Consider the following 18,472-nt stretch of genomic DNA (forward strand, 5'->3'; position numbering starts at 1 on the left):
GGTAGCCATGAGCAAAGCAAATCAGATGTATTAAAAGTCAATATTGAGAATAAGTTGAGTTTAATCCTATCATTTTATAAATCATTGATGTAACTGCACTTTGAATATTGTGTATAGTTCTGGTCATCACAATACAAAGAATATTTCAGCTATTGAAAAAATAGAAGAAGGCAACCAGAATAATTGAAGGGGTGGAGGGATTGGATTGTATAAATTGGGCATGTTCTCACTGGAAACAAGATGGGTGAGGTAATATAATTGCTGTTTTTAGGATTCTAGATTAAAAAATGTAGACTATGACCAGCTGTTTCACCTTTTTCAGTAGAACCAGAGAACGCAGTCTGCGCTTAAAGGGCGTAACTTCAAAACTAATCTACAAAAACACTATTTAAATAGTCAACCTAGGGAGACTGGTGAAGCAGACAGTGTTAATTCATCAAATGCAAACTAGATAGATTTTTTTTTAATAAAATATTTTGGGATACAATATATGAGTAATTGGAGACATGTGGTAAGTGAACAGGTGATTTTGGACCTGTGCTTCACGGAGCTTCCCATTACAGGGGATTTTCTTTGCCTCATGTTTGGGACTGTTGTAGACTAATTTATAGAAATTGATTGCCATGATTAGCCAATAACTCCATTATTGTCTTGCAACTACCAGGACAGTAGAAGGCAAATTAATGGACCGTGGTCTTTTTTCATCTTTCAATTCCTATTTTCCAATGCAAGGTAATAAACTTAGCCCAGTAGTCTGTTGGCATTGCAGCCTCCTTTGTGGCTGGCAGGACTCCACACTGCTTCTCACAAATCTTTTTTAACAAGCTGAGTGACCAGCAGTTGCTGTGCTGCTGGCTTCTTCTCCATCATGCTCTTAATTTTTTTTTTGCAGTTCAAGATACTGTACTGAGATGTGGAAGGGGTCTAAATGTCACAAGATATTGCCATTGACCAAGAACTATTGAATTGTGGCACTGCAGAAGCATGGGTCATAGCCTATTAAGGTTTCTGGATTTTGGTGGTTCAGTTTTAATGTTACCAGAATTTTCTGTCCAATAGGAATTTATCAGTTAAGCCTGGGAAGCTGAAATCCTAACTGCATTTCTCGTCCTAGAATAAAGATATGGTTTTACTGTGGTTCTAAAATAGCTAATATTGATTTTTGTACCTTTTTTGTATTCATTGCTGATCAAGTACTGATGATCAGATGCTAAAGTGTATGTAACTGCAGTTAAAAATTCAATGAGAGAAATTATCTGCTAAACTATCAAAAGTCCATTATAATGGCTGAATGTGTTGCTGAACACTAACTGGATAGAACTAAACTCATTTTCACCTGAAACTTGCATTTCATTAATATTGAAGTATTCGGCACCAGCTAAAGATGAATCTTCAATACCTTTTTAAATGGAAGTGTTTTCATTCAGTGATGTGCTGTCAGCAGGTAGCGTTGACAATGTTAATAACAACTTGCAATTACATAGAAATAATCTCCGTGCGCTTCAATGTCGAGCCAGAAAAGGAAGTATTAGGAGGGTTGACTAAAAGCTTGGTCAAAGAAGTGGGTTTTAAGTAAGGTCTTAGAAAAGAGAATTCCAGATCTCTGCCGAGGCAGTTGAAGTATGGCTGTCAATAGTAGGGCGAAAGGGATGAGGGATGCACAAGAGATGTGAGTTAGATGAATGCAGTGAAGGACTGCCGAAGGTTACAGAGAAAGGAATCGAGGAACTCGTGAAGGGATTTGAACATGAGGATAAGAATTTAAAATGTGACGTTTTGGGGAACCGCAAGACTATAGGATAGTGAGAATAGAAGTGATGGGTGAGTAGGACGTAGTGCAGGATAGCATCCAGACAGCAAGAGTTTTGGATGAACTGAAGTTTATGGAACTTGGAAAATGGGAGAGCATTAGAATAGTTGAGCCTGGAGGTGACAAAGGCATGGATGACAGTTTCAGCAGCAAGTAGGATGAGGCGGTGGTGGAGACAGATGCTGAAAGTAGGCAGTCTTTGGAAAGGATATGGGCTCGGAATCTCAATTAGGGGACTGACAGGACACCGAGGATGCAACCGTTTGGTTCAATCTGCAACAGTGGCCTCTGGGAGACGATGCAGTGGATGGTGGGAGCCAAAGACAATGGCTTCAGTATTCTCAATCTTGACATTTAACTGGAGGAAATTATGGAACATCCAGGACTGGATTTTGGAAAACAGTAACAACAGAGGCAGTGGAGAGGTCGAGAGCGGTATTTTATGTTTTGGATTGCTGCTTATACTAAATTTTCAAAGTGTAGCTTTTGAGAGATTTTTTTTTCTCCTGAGTGGAAGTACAGAGACTCATCTGCAAGGCTCGGGGACAAGCGATTGCTCAGCTTTCCGTGATACACTCAGTTACTTCCCCAAAATGATGTCCGCTCCCAGTGGGTATATCTTGGTTCTCTACCGAACATGATGCTATGCTGGGCTCTATCAGAAGTGGGACAGAATATAGAAGAGGTTCTGTGTGGAGACTGGCTACTAGTGGAGTCTGACAGGGATCTGTGTTGTGACTGTTGCTCTTCTAGATCTAAATGATCTAGATGAAGTTGTTGTGGCGACTGTCTACAAGTTTGGATGACACAGATTTGGGCTAATAATCAGGACCCTCAAAGAAAAGCAAACTACAATCTGATCTAGATGCGATGGAAGAATGAGCCTGTATCTAGCAGAAATCTGCTTAATGTAGATAAATGCAGTGTTATACACATGGGTATGACTAATGCCAAGCATGTCGATACCATACTTGGCACTGAATTAAAAGTCTGTCAAGCAGTGAAGGATCAAGACATTGTAATATGAGTCTGTTATGGTGCACAACCGGTGTCAACAGGGTATAGCTAAGTCAAATAGAGTCCTTGGATGCATAACTAGGACAATTCAATATAAAATTAGAAGAACTACAATGTCTGTTTACAAGATCCAGATTTGGCATCATCTGGGATAGTGTTCATTTGGTCCCCTCACATGATGGGTCATATGGAGAACCTGAAAACCGTTGAAAGGAGGATGACAAAAATGGTCCCTAACTCAAAAGCCATTGGTTACCATGATAGATCGAGAGAGCAGGAGCTTTTTAATCCAGCATAAACTTTGGTGAGATTTAATTGAAGTATTTAGAATGTTGAATAAGCTAGACTGTGTGAATAGAGTATTTGAGCTAGATAGGTTGGGGAAAATGAGGGGTTTATACCTATAAACTGTGCAAGCATAGGGCTGTGCTTTAATTTATGCAGAGGGTTGCAGTTGCCTGGAACAAGTTGCCGGCTCAAGTGGTGAGTTCGAATCTTCTGCGACAGAAGGTATGTAGGACTTGGGTTTCGACCTCATGGTTACTGTAATCCCCTGGAACTTGTTTTTGATTGTCTTAGCGGGTCGGAGAAGAATTTAGCAAATTTATTTCCCCTGAATTGGCCTAGGGATTTTTAAAGCATTTTTTTGCTTCTCCCGTGAGATTATATGACTACTGCTGGGAGGGAGCACTGGAAGTCGTAATGCTTTGTTGCATCATGACTTTGGGACAGACTTGTTTTTCTTTTCATATGTTTGTATAAAAGTAAGGAAGGACTCGTGAAGTGCTGATCACGCCTCATTTGGAAAGTGTGATTTAGCTGCTCCATCTTTGGGAAATTGAATTGGCCTTGGAGGATAGGGTAATACCCGAGATGAAGGGACTTGGTTAAATTTGGTTATGTTCTCTGGCGATGAGGTTAAGGATGATCTGATTGAGATATTAAAATAATAAAGGAAATTGAAGAGGTAGACTCTCTAGTGCAGCACCCCAGAGTAAGTAACACTATTCAAGCTAGGCTATGTAAAACCAAATCTAGTAAACATTTTAAGCATGGGCTTGAGAAGGTGGTATGTATGCTGTAGGTGGTGAAAGATGCAGAATCAATTGCGGTATCTAAAAAGGAGATGGGTACTTAATTGGGCATTAAAGGTGTCCACCATAACTCAGTGGTAGCACACTCTTCACTGAGTCAAAGATGTGGGTTCAAGTCTCACACCAGAGATGAGCGTATAATCTTGGCTGACACTTCAGTGCAGTACTGAGGGAACGCTGCACTGTTGAAAGTGTAGTCATTTTAGAATGAGATGTTAAGCCATGGTCCCACCTGCTCTCTTGAGTGGATGTAAAAGATCCCACGTAATGAGAGTTCTCCCTGGTGTCCTGTTCAACATTATCCCTCAACTAAGATCGCTATAACAGATTATCTGGTCATTATCTCATTTTGTTTGTGGGATCTTGCTTTGTACATATTGGTTGCTGTGTTTGGCTACATTATAACAGTGACAACACTTCACAAGTACTTAATTAGCTGCAAAATATTTTGAGGTGTCCAGAGGATGTGAAAAGCGCTTTATAAATGCAACTTCTTTCTTTACGGAATATGAAGAAAGGGCGGAATTGGGTTAAAGTCCTTCAAGGACTTGAGCACACAAATCTAGCTGACATTCCCAGTGCAATACTGAGCGAATGCTGCACTGTTGGAGGTGCCGTCTTTCGGATGAGACGTTAAACCGAGGCCCCCGTCTGCTCTCTCAGGTAGACGTACAAGATCCTATGGCATTATTTCGAAGAGGAGCAGGGGAGTTATCCCTGGTATCTTGGCCAATATTTATCCCTCAATCAACATAACAAAAACAGAATCTCTGGTCATTATCATATTGTTGTTTGTGGGAGCTTGCTGTGCGCAAATTGGCTGCCACGTTTCCCACATTACAACAGTGACTACACTCCAAAAGTACTTCATTGGCTGTAAAGTGCTTTGAGACGTCCGGTGGTTGTTAAAGACGCTGTATTAATCCAAGTCTGTCTTTTTAAAAAAAAAAATATGGAGTTGTCGTCGTGAAGAAAATGGCGGCGCAGGCTTCGTGGAACTTGTTCCTGTGTTTCCTAGTCTACGTTCTTTTGGACTGGATTTCTGTGTTGTCAAACTGCAGGAAAGCTCAAGTTTGTTTCTAGTCTGCTTGTCCAATCCATTTTACTGTGCCATATATACTTTTTAATAAAGGCCAGCATATATGCAGGAGTGTGCGCTCATCAACAAGCATGAGGTGCTTTTTTTCCTGTCTTAAAGTTGAATGAATGCATCCAATACTGACTTTCTTGCTCAGATTGCATGATTTTACATTCCTTACCATGTGTAGCCTCTATGTCTTTTCTTTAATAAAAAGGTAGCAATCAGGAAAATTTATTCAAGCATAACCTAGTTGCTAATATTTATATTCACATTGATGAATGCAGTCTTTCCAACACATTTAGGAGCAGGAGTAGAACATTCAACCATCCTGTGTGTGAAGACATGCTTTGACTTCATCCCTGAATGGCCTAGCACTAATTTTAGGGATATGTACCCTTATTCTAAACTCTCCCACCAGAGGAAATAGTTTCTCTATATACCTTACCAAATCATTTAATCATAAACACCTCAATTAGATCACCCCTTAATCTTCTATACTCTAGGAATTTAAGCCGTCAATGCAACCTGCCCTCATAATTTAGCCCTTTTAGCCTGTATCATTTAAAGGAACATAGAATAGGAAACACAGGAACAAGTTCCATGAAGCCTGCGCCGTCATTTTCTTCACAACGACAACTCCATATTTATTTTAAAGAAAGACAGACTTGGATTTATATAGCTCCTTTAACAACCACCGGACGTCTCACAGCACTTTACTGGCTTCTTGAGAAGTTGCCTGGTTAACCATACCCTGGCAAGGAGTTGAAACCTGAGCCTGCACTAAACCCTCGAAGGCCGATATAGGTGCGGTGCCCAGAACCAAACGCGGTGCTCCAGATTTAAATTCAAGCTCCTTTGATAATCATAGTTTGACTGATTCTTGAGAAATAAAATTAGCTAAGGAAGGAACTTGGCACAATTTTTTTGTTATCTATAGAAATCCTGATTCAAAATTCCCACATTTGATCACTGATCTCAGCTGTGGCAACAGTCGTGGGGGGTGGCGTCAGTACTTCTATGTGCGGGAGGCAAATGTCAGCCAGTGTTCCCCTCCTGATTGATACGCAGCAGCTCTTGCTGGAAATGTGTACGTGAATGTTTGGTGACCATAGGATTTAACTTGACTGCAATGGCCCCTGTGGTTAAATAGGTTGTTAATATTCAAGCTCAGACATAAATACTGGCTTCTTGGGTGAGGTACCAGAAGTTGCCTGGTTAACCATACCCTGGCAAGGAGTAGAGACTGTAAGCAATGGAGAGAGGAAAAGTTTAGATGAAGAACTGATTCAAATGTAAAAGCCCTGCAAATGTTTTAAACCGCAATGGGGCAAGTGTAAAGGCCAAGATCAGATCAGCCATGTCTTATTGAATGGCTGAGAGGCCATATGGTCGACTCTTGTGTTCTTAGTGCTTAAAAGGTTCGTGTAATCGGTTCACCAGAAGTGACTGAAATTAAGATTGTCAGATATGCTGTACTTGCTAAAGTATCTGAATGAAGTCACTTATTTTACACTCAATGTGGGCAGTACTGGCAATACTTCATTTTTTGTTCGTCTTTAGTTACCCTGAGAAGGATGGCCAGCTGCTTCCGTGACCCATCGCACTCTGATGGTACTAGATATATTTTTCATTGTCTTGTTTTGTAGCAGTTGTGCAACTGTGGCTTGCTAGGCCACTTCAGAGGACATAAGTCAATCAATCACCTATTGTGGGACTGGAGTCGCATGTCTCCTGACCAGGCAGTGATCAGTTTATTGAAGAACATGTGTCAATTTTCCAACAGTATATATCTTTGGAATTGTTTTGATTTGATTTTTACCAAATTTTTCTATGAAATTTGGGCGAAAAGAATTGAGATCACATTTTTAAAAGGAAAAGATTTCAGATAGTTGCAACAAAGGAGGAACATGATCCATGTAACACTTCATTCATCAGTTCCTGAAAAGCTAGATGTCTTTTAGTAGGCAAAAGCAAAGGAAGAGAATCAGCTCGTCCACTGATTGAAGAGTGAATTGGAAATGCGTGGATCCTGAAGGATTTTTATTCAGGGTTGAATCTAAAATTTGTGCTGATGTAATTTTAAGTGGTCAGCTTTCTGTCATTCATCAAGCTGTGTTTTTTCCTTATTTGATAATTGCAGGTGTTCCGATTGCACACACATCAGCTTTGATGCACTAACTGAAAACTTTTATTGTAGAGCAGCATGCAGATCCACTAACCATAGAGCTGATATATAAATCCTCTGCTGTATTTATGGGATGAATTTCAATCCCAACCAAACTATCTTGGCATCAGGTTGAAATCGGGTATGTTATATGACATGCGGGGTGGGGGAGGCGGCAAATGAAGAGCTAGATATGCAACAATTCTCATGGACGACACCAACTTATTCAAGAGCGACATGTTTGAGAAATGGGAATGGGTTCCCAATGTAGGGAGAACGAGCAGCAAAGAGACCAGAAAGAATAAGAACATAAGAAATAGGAGCAGGAGTATACCATATGGCCCCTCAAGCCTGCTCTGCCATTTAATCAGATTATGGCTGAGCTTTCTACATCAACTCTACTTTCACGTCCAATCCCCATATCCCTTGATTTCCCTTTAGTGTCCAAAAATCTATTGATCTCAGTCTTGAATATATTCATCAACTGAGCATTCACAGCACTCGGGTAGAATTTTCTCCTCATCTCGGTCTTTAATAACTGATCCCTTATCCTGAGACTATGACCTCTAATTCTAGACTCTCCTGCCAGGGGAATCTCAGCAGCTAAAGTAAAACATGCTTTAGAGCAAAAATGGAGCAAATGGGAATTGAATTAATTTTTTTGTGTACTGCTGATGTACCAGCAGTGTGCTAATGCACAAAAATAATTAAATTTGACTATTTTCCTCCATACATTGTCATATTTTCCCATGGAGTTGGAAAGCTCAACACTATACTATGGACTTGAATGACAAAGTACCTGTACCGACAAGCATTACGAACAAAAAATTCTAGCTTTGATTATTTTCCTTTTGGGCAGAGTTAATTGCAACATGTCAGCTGCTTCCAGTTTTTAATGAATGCATGTTGAGTCACCTGATTTTCCATTTGAACATTGAGTTTGCACAGACAGATGTAAAGTGGCCGATTTATATTTTTTTGATATACTTCTGATCAATCATGTTCATGTATCCACATATAGGCTGTTGCATTGGTGTTATGTGAGCTTTAACAAGTTGTTTTACAAACAATATTTTTCTGTTGTCTGCTTCTCTGCTGCAAATCATGCTGGAAAAGGCAATACAAGTTGCTATATTTTTAAAACTTTCATGTTGAGATATTGTGTGCTCTGATACCAGATATTTGGCTCTACAGTTGCAGCTTTATTGAATAACTTTTCCAGCAATATCATTTTATTTCCTCTCGAATTTTCTTAATGCTTAAAGCTAATTCATGTCTGATATTTCTAAGAAAAAAACATGCATGGAATTTACAGCACAGAAATAGACCATTTGGTTCAGTATGCTGGTGTTCATGCTCTCCAAGCTTTATCCTACTCTGTTTACCTCCTCCCACTCCCATCATCATATCCTTTTATTCTCTTCTCCCTCGTGTATCTCTCTCTCTCTCTCTCTCTCTCTCTCTCTCCTGAAATGCATCTGTGCAATTCACCTCAACCATTCCATGTGTTAGCAAGTTTCACTTTCTCACCACTCTGGGTAAAGAAGTTTCTCATTTCCTTATTGGATATATTAGTGATTATCTTGTATTTATGGTCCCTAGTTTTGGACTCATAACTCTATAGCATCACAATCTCAGGACATGGCACTTCATAGCCAATGCGATACTTAGATGTGTCGCCACTGTTGTAATTTAGGGTTTAATGTAAGTACTATAGTTGTCTACCTACTTTCAGGTGTGTATGAATTGCCCTCCAAACCTGAGCTGCTCATCATCTGTTCTCCTCTTCACCCCCTCCATGTTTGCTATCCCATCTGCCATGACTTACTTGTATAATTTCTATGCTTTTGATGTCTCAGGATTCGGTTTCCCCTGAACAAACTCATGACTGCTTCCAACCTGGATATTTCATGTGTCTGGCGCTCTCTTCCCCCTCTCTGGGTCTGGCGCTCTCTTCCCCCTCTCTGGCTCTGGCGCTCTCTTCCCCCTCTCTGGCTCTGGCGCTCTCTTCCCCCTCTCTGGCTCTGGCGCTCTCTTCCCCCTCTCTGGCGCTCTCTTCCCCCTCTCTGGCTCTGGCGCTCTCTTCCCCCTCTCTGGCTCTGGCGCTCTCTTCCCCCTCTCTGGCTCTGGCGCTCTCTTCCCCCTCTCTGGCTCTGGCGCTCTCTTCCCCCTCTCTGGCTCTGGCGCTCTCTTCCCCCTCTCTGGCTCTGGCGCTCTCTTCCCCCTCTCTGGCTCTGGCGCTCTCTTCCCCCTCTCACATATGTCACCCATTATCTTCCTTGCTGAAATCTGTTTCCTTTAGTCTTCAATTGGTCAATGCCGTGAGCAATTCTTGGGGTCTTAAACATGCACCTAAACTCATCCTGCCATGTCTCCTCCAATTTTTCTCCTTTCCTCTGTCAATCTAATCTGGCACATAAATTCTTCAACTTGTATCTCTGGCCAACTCTTCTCTCCCTACCCCTCCCCAGGAAGCACTCTAAAATGTTTGATGTGAGAAGTGCTATATCAATGCAAGTTAAATTATATTTTTTCACTGTCCCTACTAAAATAAAGCTGTACATGTCACATCAATATAGGTATTACACTGTGTACCCCTTTTAGGGTCTAGTTAAAATTTTTCATTGTGAGGTGGATATTGAGATTGCTGTTTGTTTAATTATTGTGAGAACAGCAACTTGAAATTACCAGATGTTTTGTTGGGTACACTTCCTACATGTGTAAGAATAAGGGAGAATTTTGTACTTCTTACAAATGTGGTATGTTTTAAGTGATCGAACAACTTTAATTATTTTACTGCTAAATGCTTCTAACATTGCTATTATAGTATCTCTTGCCCGATCAATTATCTACACAAAATAATTGTTTTGCAGACATAAAAGATTGAAAGGATCTGCATGTTTCAACTGGTATGATTGGTGATGATTTCACTGATACTGCAATTTTACCATTAACCTGCTTATTTCTATGCCCCCACCCTCCCAAAAATGATACTTGAAGCAGAATAACACTTGCTGTTGTTTCTGCAAGCAAAATAAAGTTCAACATCCTTGCTGTTGTAATTTTAAGGTCATCACAAACATCTGATGGCTAGTAAACTTCGTTCTCAAATTGGAGTTGTGTTGTGTTTCAGTTTAGGCACAAGAGTTTTAAAGTTGTGTATAGTACATACTTACTGATTTCTTTCTAATTTAATTTACAGGTGAAATGAATATTGGTTGTTGAATGTCACCAAGCCCCTTTTTTGATTCTTGGATTTGGCTTCTGCAAAGGTGTTTTGTGTTGGCGTAGGGCCACTGTGTGGCAGTACTCATACTAAATTAGGAGTTGGCAAGGAATTTGGATCTCCTGTGGAGGAGGCAGCAGCTGCTGTACAAATCGGACTTGATTTCACACAATCAAAATGGTGTTGTCACAGAGACAAAGAGATGAACTGTAAGTACTCCAGGAAAATAATCTTGTGTTACAGTATGGGTTTGAGCTATATTGCAGATTGAACTTGTGCATTTTGGTCTGTCACCTATTTAATGTGCATTTATGTTTAAAAATAAAACTGCAGTCTTTAGTCTCCAGCTTCAATTATCTTAACTAAAAAAAAAACATGAAGTGTGAGCAATATATTCTAAAACTTGAGTCTTTTCTATTTTGGACAGGTAGGTTGGTGAGCTTTGCAAGTGACCATTAAAATTAACATTCAAGCCTAATATATGGAGTTGAAGAGCACTGTTATTTGTAATAAACTATTCCTCATCAAATGTTATTATTTAGTATTGCTGAAATCTGCTCCTGTTTGAAGGTGCCTAATTTGAATTTTTCTTTCACATAAAGGCCTTTTTTTATTCACATTGCTTAATTTGAATTTGGATAACTTGACTTTTTTAAGTGCAAAGAGTAATTCTCAATCAATTGGAGTAGATTATGTACCTCATTGGTAGTGCAGCGGGTTGTTAGTTTACCCTCCACAAAAAGCAGAATAATTTTGTGCGGTCATGATCTGTGGCTAAATCTTTTAATATATTATCTAGTACGTGTGGAATATTTAAAATCATTCCAGGTTTGCTGAATCCAGTGTTGGTTAGAGAAAGACGACTACATATGATGTGTCTTGCAACACATTCATCACTTTTTATATGGGTTAATATTTTTCATATATCTATAATTCTGTAGCGTTTTCCAAGATACAGGTTGAAGTTCTAAAACTGACTTTGTTGGACTACCAGGTACTGAAGAACTACCAGTTTTATGAACTATTTTGCCTTAATTTGGTCACTAAGGATGCAAGGTGGCACTGCAGCTGTGCAGAGTCCACTTGGACTGAAGCAGTATAGTGATGTAGCTAATGTTCCACTCTCAAACTTTGCTCCACAATAAAGGGTTGCATTTGTTTTTTTCTGCCCACCGGAGTGTAAAATAACAATTGTAATTCACATTGGTTTGCTTACATAAGAAAATCCTTCACTTTCTTGAGCAAAGGGAGAAAATGTAAGATATCTTGAAATAATCAGTTTGGGAATCCTGAAAGTGCTGTCACTTTCAGGGTATAAGTATGAATTTATCGAAAAGCAACATAGAGTTGTTGTCATGCCCATCTGCACACAGTTGCTGTTTGCATTCTAAATTACATTTCTGAATTGGTCTACTTCAAGTAGTCAACTGTACATTTGAATTGTGGTATACCTTTGATTAATAAAGGGAGATAATGGTACGTAATGTTGTTTCAGCTGTCACTTGATGTTTTATGGTTTAAAAAGGCCTTTTTATTTCACTGGAACTAAAAGCTTCGGGTTTTGTTTCGAGCAAATTATGCTTAATGTAGATTTTTTAAGAATTTGGAGCAGGAGTAGGCCATTCGGCCCCTCGAGCCTGCTCTGCCATTCAATATCATGGCTAATCTTCTACTTTGACATTTTCCTGCACTGTCCCTATATCCCTTAATGTCCAAAAAGCTATCGATCTGTCTTTAATATACTCAACGACTGAGTCTCCACAGCCCTCTGGAGTAAAGAATTCCAAAGACTCGCCATCCTCTGAGTGAAGAAATATCTCCTCATCTCAGTCCAAAATGGCCGACCCCTTATTCTGAGACTGTGACCCATTGTTCGAGACTCCTCTACCAGAGGAAACACCCTCCCTGCATCTACCCTGTCAAGCCCTGTAAGAATTTTGCATGTTTCAATGAGATCACCTCTCATTCTTCTAAACTCGAGAGAATATAGGCCCAGTCGACTCAATCTCTCCTCATCAGACAATCCCCCCATCCCAGGAATCAGTCTGGTGAACCTTCATTGCAATCTCTCAATGGCAAGTATATCCTTCCTTAGGTAAGGAGACCAAAACAGTACTCCAGGTGTGGTCTTACCAGGGCCCTATATAATTGCAGTAAAACATCCTTACTCTTATACTCAAATCCTCTTGTATTAAAGGCCAACATTCCATTTGCTTTCTTAATTGCTTGCTGTACCTGCATGTTAACTTTGTGATTCGTGTACAAGGACACTCGGGTCCCTCTGAACACCAACATTTCCCAATCTCTCATCATTTAAAAAAAATACTCTGCTTTTCTATTTTTCTTACCAAGTGGATAACTTCACATTTCTCCATTATGTTCCATTTGCCATGTTCTTGCCCACTCACTGAGCCTGTCTGTATCCCCTTAAAGTCTCTTTGCATCCTCCTCACAACTTACATTCCCACCTAGCTTTGTATCATTAGCAAACTTGGATATCTTACATTTGGTCCCCTCATCCAAATCATTGATATAGATTGTGAACAGCTGGGGCCCAAACACCAACCCTTGCAGCACCCCACCAGTTACAGCCTGCCAACCCAAAAATTACCTGTTTATTCCTTTTCTGTTCATTAACCAATTCTCAATCCATGCTAGTCTATTACCCCCAATTCAATGAGCCTGAGTTTGTTCAATAACCTCTTGTGTGGCACCTTATCGAATGCCTTCTGAAAATCTACATACACCACATCCACTGGTTTCCCCGCCCCTCTCATCTAATCTGCCAGTTACAATCTCAAAACTTAACAGATTTGTGAAACATGATTTCCCTTTCATAAATCCATGTTGACTCTGCCCAATCCTATTCCTCGTTTCTAAGTGCACTGTTACCATGTCCTTAATAATAGTGGAGTGGAAGATTGAAAGAAGATCTTTCAGTGGGAGATGGTGTCTGGTATGAGGGAACCCGAAAAAGAAACAAAGTGCCTTCAGCAATTACCCTTCAAAAATCACTGATTAATGATTTAAAGATTAAATTTACAACTGTAGTAGTGGGTGATTTAATTTTGTATTTTGAAATACTGATTTTGTGCAACAAGCCCTTTTCTAATAGTTTTGGAATTCATAAGAGCCTTTTTAGTTCAACATTTTCAATTCTAATAACACAGTACTGTACGAAGGAGCTGACTAAACTCTAATGTTTAAAATGAATGCTCTTCAATACTGTAATATACATTAGCTCTGCACTATAAATTCATGGAATTTTCCTAAATCATAAATGTACATGGTTTTGAAGCTTGTAAATTGTTCTCAAAGAAGCTTAAAAATAGATTATAAAAGAGGAAATAAGGGCTGCTGTGAATTTTTATACCGGTTTGCTCCTTCCCTTTCAGCTTCTAAAGATGTTGGTGACTCCTGCTTGGGTATGGTTCCACAGGTGCTGGTCACCCTTTGGAATCTTCCGAAGTGGTTGGTAAGCTTTGACGGCGGAAGTTTGACTGTTTTGGGGAGGGAGAAGCCTCGTTCTATTCATTTCTCACCCAAGGTGAACTAGCCAGTCAGGGTCATTGGATTGTAATCAAGATCAAATACCCGGGCCAATTTTTCTATCCCTTTTCAAAGAGCAGAGGCCAGTTCCACAAACCTTACTCCCACTTGGCTACAGTCAGCCTCTTTTTAGTCTGTATGATTTAGTAACGAGTTGTCTTTACCAACAGCTATCTGAGAACTTTCAGTTCACTGAGAAGACAAATTTTCACACATTGAAGTGAATGCCTGAAGTATGGATTATAAATTCATGATGTTGAATTTGAATCATTTCTTAAATATGTTTGTACGGCCACATTTAAAATGTCACATACAGTTTTGGTCATCAGTGCATTTGAGAGCAATAGAGCGAACTCGAGACCAGGAAGGCAAGGATTATTATTACAAGTCTGTTGCAAGTCTATATGCAAATCAGATTGTTTTAATAGAACTGAACCTGACGTTCAGGACATGACTGAATTCAAAATGCGACCTCGAGTGAAACAAATCATTGGAGAAATGATTGGCTTGTGGAATAAGCTGTCACCTTGTGCAGCAAACAATCCAGATTCTTTGAAACGGTATTTTGGCAAAATAGTAGAATTAAAAGCTTAAACTTGGGGTGCAATTATTGATAACCGGCAGTTACTGTAGTACAACTCCAGTAAAGTAAATTAGCTTGATGGGCTAGTCTGTAGCATTGTTGTAATTCATGGTCACTGTTGGTGCTGCTGCTTCAAGAAGCTCAGACTTTTCCATCTCCTAGATTCGCAGATGCTTCAGTTGCCTTCTGCTCTCTTTGCCTCCTATCTAAGGCCCGAGCCCTTCATTCACTCCAGTGTCAACCTTTAGCACTGTATTTTTTCTTCCACCACCATTTCCAAGTTCATTGCTTCTATGAAACCTGCTTCTTTCTCTTTAAACACATTGCCCACCCAGCTCCTGATTACTCAGTTACCTTTTCTTCCCTCATTGTTTGCTCACATTGGAAATGTTCCCTCTGCTAGACAAACCCACCCCTTTCCCTTAAAAACTGCTGTCACCACTCTTGATTCCCCTGTCCTTTTAGATTACCACTCCATCTCCAACCTCCATGTCCTACTCCATGCTTACTTCTCCCACAACTCTGTTTGAATCTTTTCAGTTCGAGTTCTGTCCACAGAGCCATGCCCACCATGAGCAAAGCCACCAACCATATCCCCTATTTTTCTGACTGGCAAATTATCCTCCTTTGCTTTAGTGTGGCTCCGCTCGAGCCCTGTTTGGATACAACCAGCAAATTTACAACAATGGGTTCTCTTTCCACCCCTGCATGGCTACCTTCTGTGTACCCCAAAGCTCTACCATTATTCCTTGCTTTTCCTTATTTGCATATTGCCTCTCAATGACCTAATCATAGCTATAGGCAGTTCCCATGTGTGTGCTGATGACACCCAGTTCTACCTCTCTACCATTTCCCTCAAGGCCATGACTATTCCTTGCTGCCGGACTGCCTGTCTTATGTCAAGTTGTGACAAGTCATTTTCTTCCAGTTGAACGTTGGGAAGGCCAAGAGTATTGTTTTTACCCCCGGCATAAGCTTCATTCCTGGCATTAATTCAATCTCCCTCCCTATCTGCTCATTTGGGTGCATCATACAACCGTGGTGTCCTGCTGGATCAGATAAGTTTCAAACTCCATATCCTAGCTGTTACCAAGGCCACTTATTTCACCTACACCACATATAGGGCCCAAGTTTCCACATGATTTGCGCCTGATTTTTAGGAGCAACTGGTGGAGAACGGACTATCTTAGAAATCACAATTCTCCACATTTTTTTTTCTGCAGTTCTAGTCAGGTAGAACAGTTCTACTTTGGAACAGAATTTTTTCTTCAAAAGGGGGCGTGTCCGGCCACTGACGCCTGATTTGAAAGTTTCCACAGTGAAAACGTACTCCAAACTAAAGTAGAATGGAGCAAGTGAAGATTTTTGTAGAACTGAAAAAACCTGTTCTACACATTAAAAAATCAGGCGCAGGTTACAAATTAGGCGTCCAGAACGAGGGGGGGGGAAGGGAACTCATTGAATTCTACAATAAATCCTTATTTATACTTCTACAAATAAATCCAACCTGAATAAACATTTATAAGCCAAGAAAAGATTAAATAAACCATCTTCCTACCTGTGTGAAAGTGCTTCAGCCAGGGAGAATTCTGCAGCCGTTCGTTGCCGCTGAGCGGGAGGGTGGGGGGAGAGAAAGCCGTTCGTGCCGCTGAGCGGGAGGGGGTGGGGGGAGAGAAAGCCGTTCGTGCTGCTGAGCGGGAGGGGGGGGGGCGGGGAGGAGAGAAAGCCGTTCGTGCCGCTGAGCGCGGGGGGGGGGGGTGGGGGGGGAGAAAGCGGTTTGTTGTTGTGGAGGGAGGGGAAGGAGACAGCAGCTTGTTGCCGGGGAGGGAGGGGAAGGAGACAGCGGCTTGTTGCCGTGAAGGGAGGGGAAGGAGACAGCCGTTTGTTGCCGCGGAGGGGAGGGAGGGGAAGGAGACAGCAGCTTGTTGCCGGGGAGGGAGGGGAAGGAGACAGCGGCTTGTTGCCGTGGAGGGAGGGGAGGGAGGAGAAGGAGACAGCGGCTTGTTGCCGCGCAGGGGAGGGAGGGGAAGGAGACAGCGGCTTGTTGCCGTGGAGAGGGGGGAGGGAGGGGAAGGAGACAGCGGCTTGTTGCCGTGGAGGGGAGGGAGGGGAAGGAGACAGTGAGAAGGGAAGCCTCAGTGCTGATGTGCTGATGGCAATGTGATTTTATTAAAAAATGTTCAAAAATTAAACAGCTACAAAGAACTACAAAAATGGCCGAGTGCCAATGTTTTTTTCCCACACTGAGCATGCGCCAACGCGCACGCGCAGCGTTGCCGGCGGGAAAAAAACTAATTTAAATAGTACCCGCTCCCTCCCACTTATAAAATCGGCGCGAGTGTAGGCTCCGCCCCCCTGGGCGCCGCGCCAAACAGACAAGGAGCTGCAAAGCGTTCGAATAGCACGTTTTTTTTCTGGCGCCCGTTTTTTATCCTGTGGAAACTTGGGCCCATGTTGTCTCAGCCCCTCCCACCCTTCCACTGCAGCCAGAAGTCTTAGCCATGCCTTCCTCATCTCCAGGCTAATTTCTCAAATGCATTGCTCCACGGTCTCCAACATAAATGCATGGTAATGGTTGTAGTCTGTATAACTTTTAAAAGTTTAATATCTATTTATTGAAATTGTGTACTGGAAGAGATTTAATTTTGCACCTCCAACAGAATCCCTGCAAAGTAACTAAGCTTCAAAACTCACCAAAGGAGGTTTTGAAGTGTGAAAATCAACGAAGTTTTAACATTTATGGAACAGGAAAGGCGAGTTGTAAGTTGGCTGTCGTTAAGTTGGAGTTCTTGAGCGAAAACAAATCTTGTTTTAAAACTGGTATGTGTTGGTTACCATTGGCATTACATTTCTCTTAAAAGGGAATAAGAAATCCTGACAATTTTTGTCTTTTTTTCGATGATTTTTATTTATATTGTAGTTTCCCATTTTCTCTAAGTTCATCCCCCTCCCTGAAAGTACTGAGTTATGCTAGCTTATGGCTTCATAAGTGACAGCAGTGTGGAATTATGGCAAATAGTTCATGTTTTTAATCTGGGTCTGCCATTTAACTTTAAAACATAGTATTTAAAGCTTTATTCAAATAAAAATAGTTGCCCTGTCTGTTGGTATATTGCTGTACTCGAATATTGAGAGATACTGTAGTCACTCATCTTGCTATGTCTTTGACCAAGTTTCTGAACACCTTGTCACTCCTATTGTTTCAGTTTGTGTTTTAGGTTAAAGTAGTTAGTGGAAAAAGCAGGCCATAAAAGCTAAAATGTAATGTTACTGAGCTGCATTGTATGTATTTATTGAATACATTAATGCGACTAATCCTGTTTGTGACATGTATTTTTCCTGTTATTGTTGTTTGGCAGTAAAATGTAAGGGGATGTTCAATTACAACTTCGATACATTTCAATACAAATTGCATTGTTCTTTAGTGACTTCTATCACTAGTTGAGAATGAAGATAAGGGGGCATTGGTTGTTTTGTTGGAAGTTTTATTTTATATAGCTTCTATGTGGATGTTTATACTTGACGATCTTCTTCCCTCTTCAAGCTTTGATTTTTTTTTGTTGCACCATAGCTCCACAGGGAGTCTAGGACTCCTGTATCCTGTTTAATAGCCATTATGTCTATCTGAATCTTGACTGTGTATGTCAGCAGTCTATTCAACTGAGGAGCCATTGCAGTCAAGCCCATTACTATCCTCATTTGATATCCATACATGCTGTCCTACAGCTTGGGGTGGTGGTGGTGGAGGATGGCTGGTGGGCAGGGACGGTCACTTGGTAGAGATCAGGAGCAAGAAGCCTGCCTTTTTCCCCAATTCCCAGCCCTCCCAGGGTGTGGAAGCTGATTTTAGCACTCCTACCTCCGTCTTGGCAGAAATCAGCTAACTTAATGCAGCCTGGAAATCCAACCTGAAACCTTTCATTGTTTGTATAGCTATCCCGAGTACTT

At 40.9% G+C, this 18,472-nt stretch overlaps 1 protein-coding gene across 6 annotated transcripts in view; it reads left to right on the top strand.

The window, feature by feature from the left end:
- LOC139226343 (lissencephaly-1 homolog) overlaps positions 1 to 18,472 on the top strand; it is a 138,310-nt gene that overhangs the window by 24,509 nt on the left and 95,329 nt on the right. For 4 of the 6 annotated variants that reach the window (XM_070857027.1, XM_070857026.1, XM_070857025.1 and 1 more), the window contains one exon: positions 10,369 to 10,601. In XM_070857027.1, the coding sequence (XP_070713128.1) occupies positions 10,570 to 10,601 (32 nt within the window). In that variant the 5' untranslated portion in view covers positions 10,369 to 10,569. Of the gene's footprint in view, positions 1 to 10,368; positions 10,602 to 13,795; positions 13,868 to 17,258; positions 17,345 to 18,472 lie in introns of those variants that run through there. The other 2 variants (XM_070857029.1, XM_070857030.1) reach the window with 2 other exon arrangements.

The sequence above is a fragment of the Pristiophorus japonicus genome, chromosome 16 (assembly GCF_044704955.1).
Source record: "Pristiophorus japonicus isolate sPriJap1 chromosome 16, sPriJap1.hap1, whole genome shotgun sequence".
NCBI classification, from domain to species: Eukaryota; Metazoa; Chordata; class Chondrichthyes; family Pristiophoridae; genus Pristiophorus; species Pristiophorus japonicus.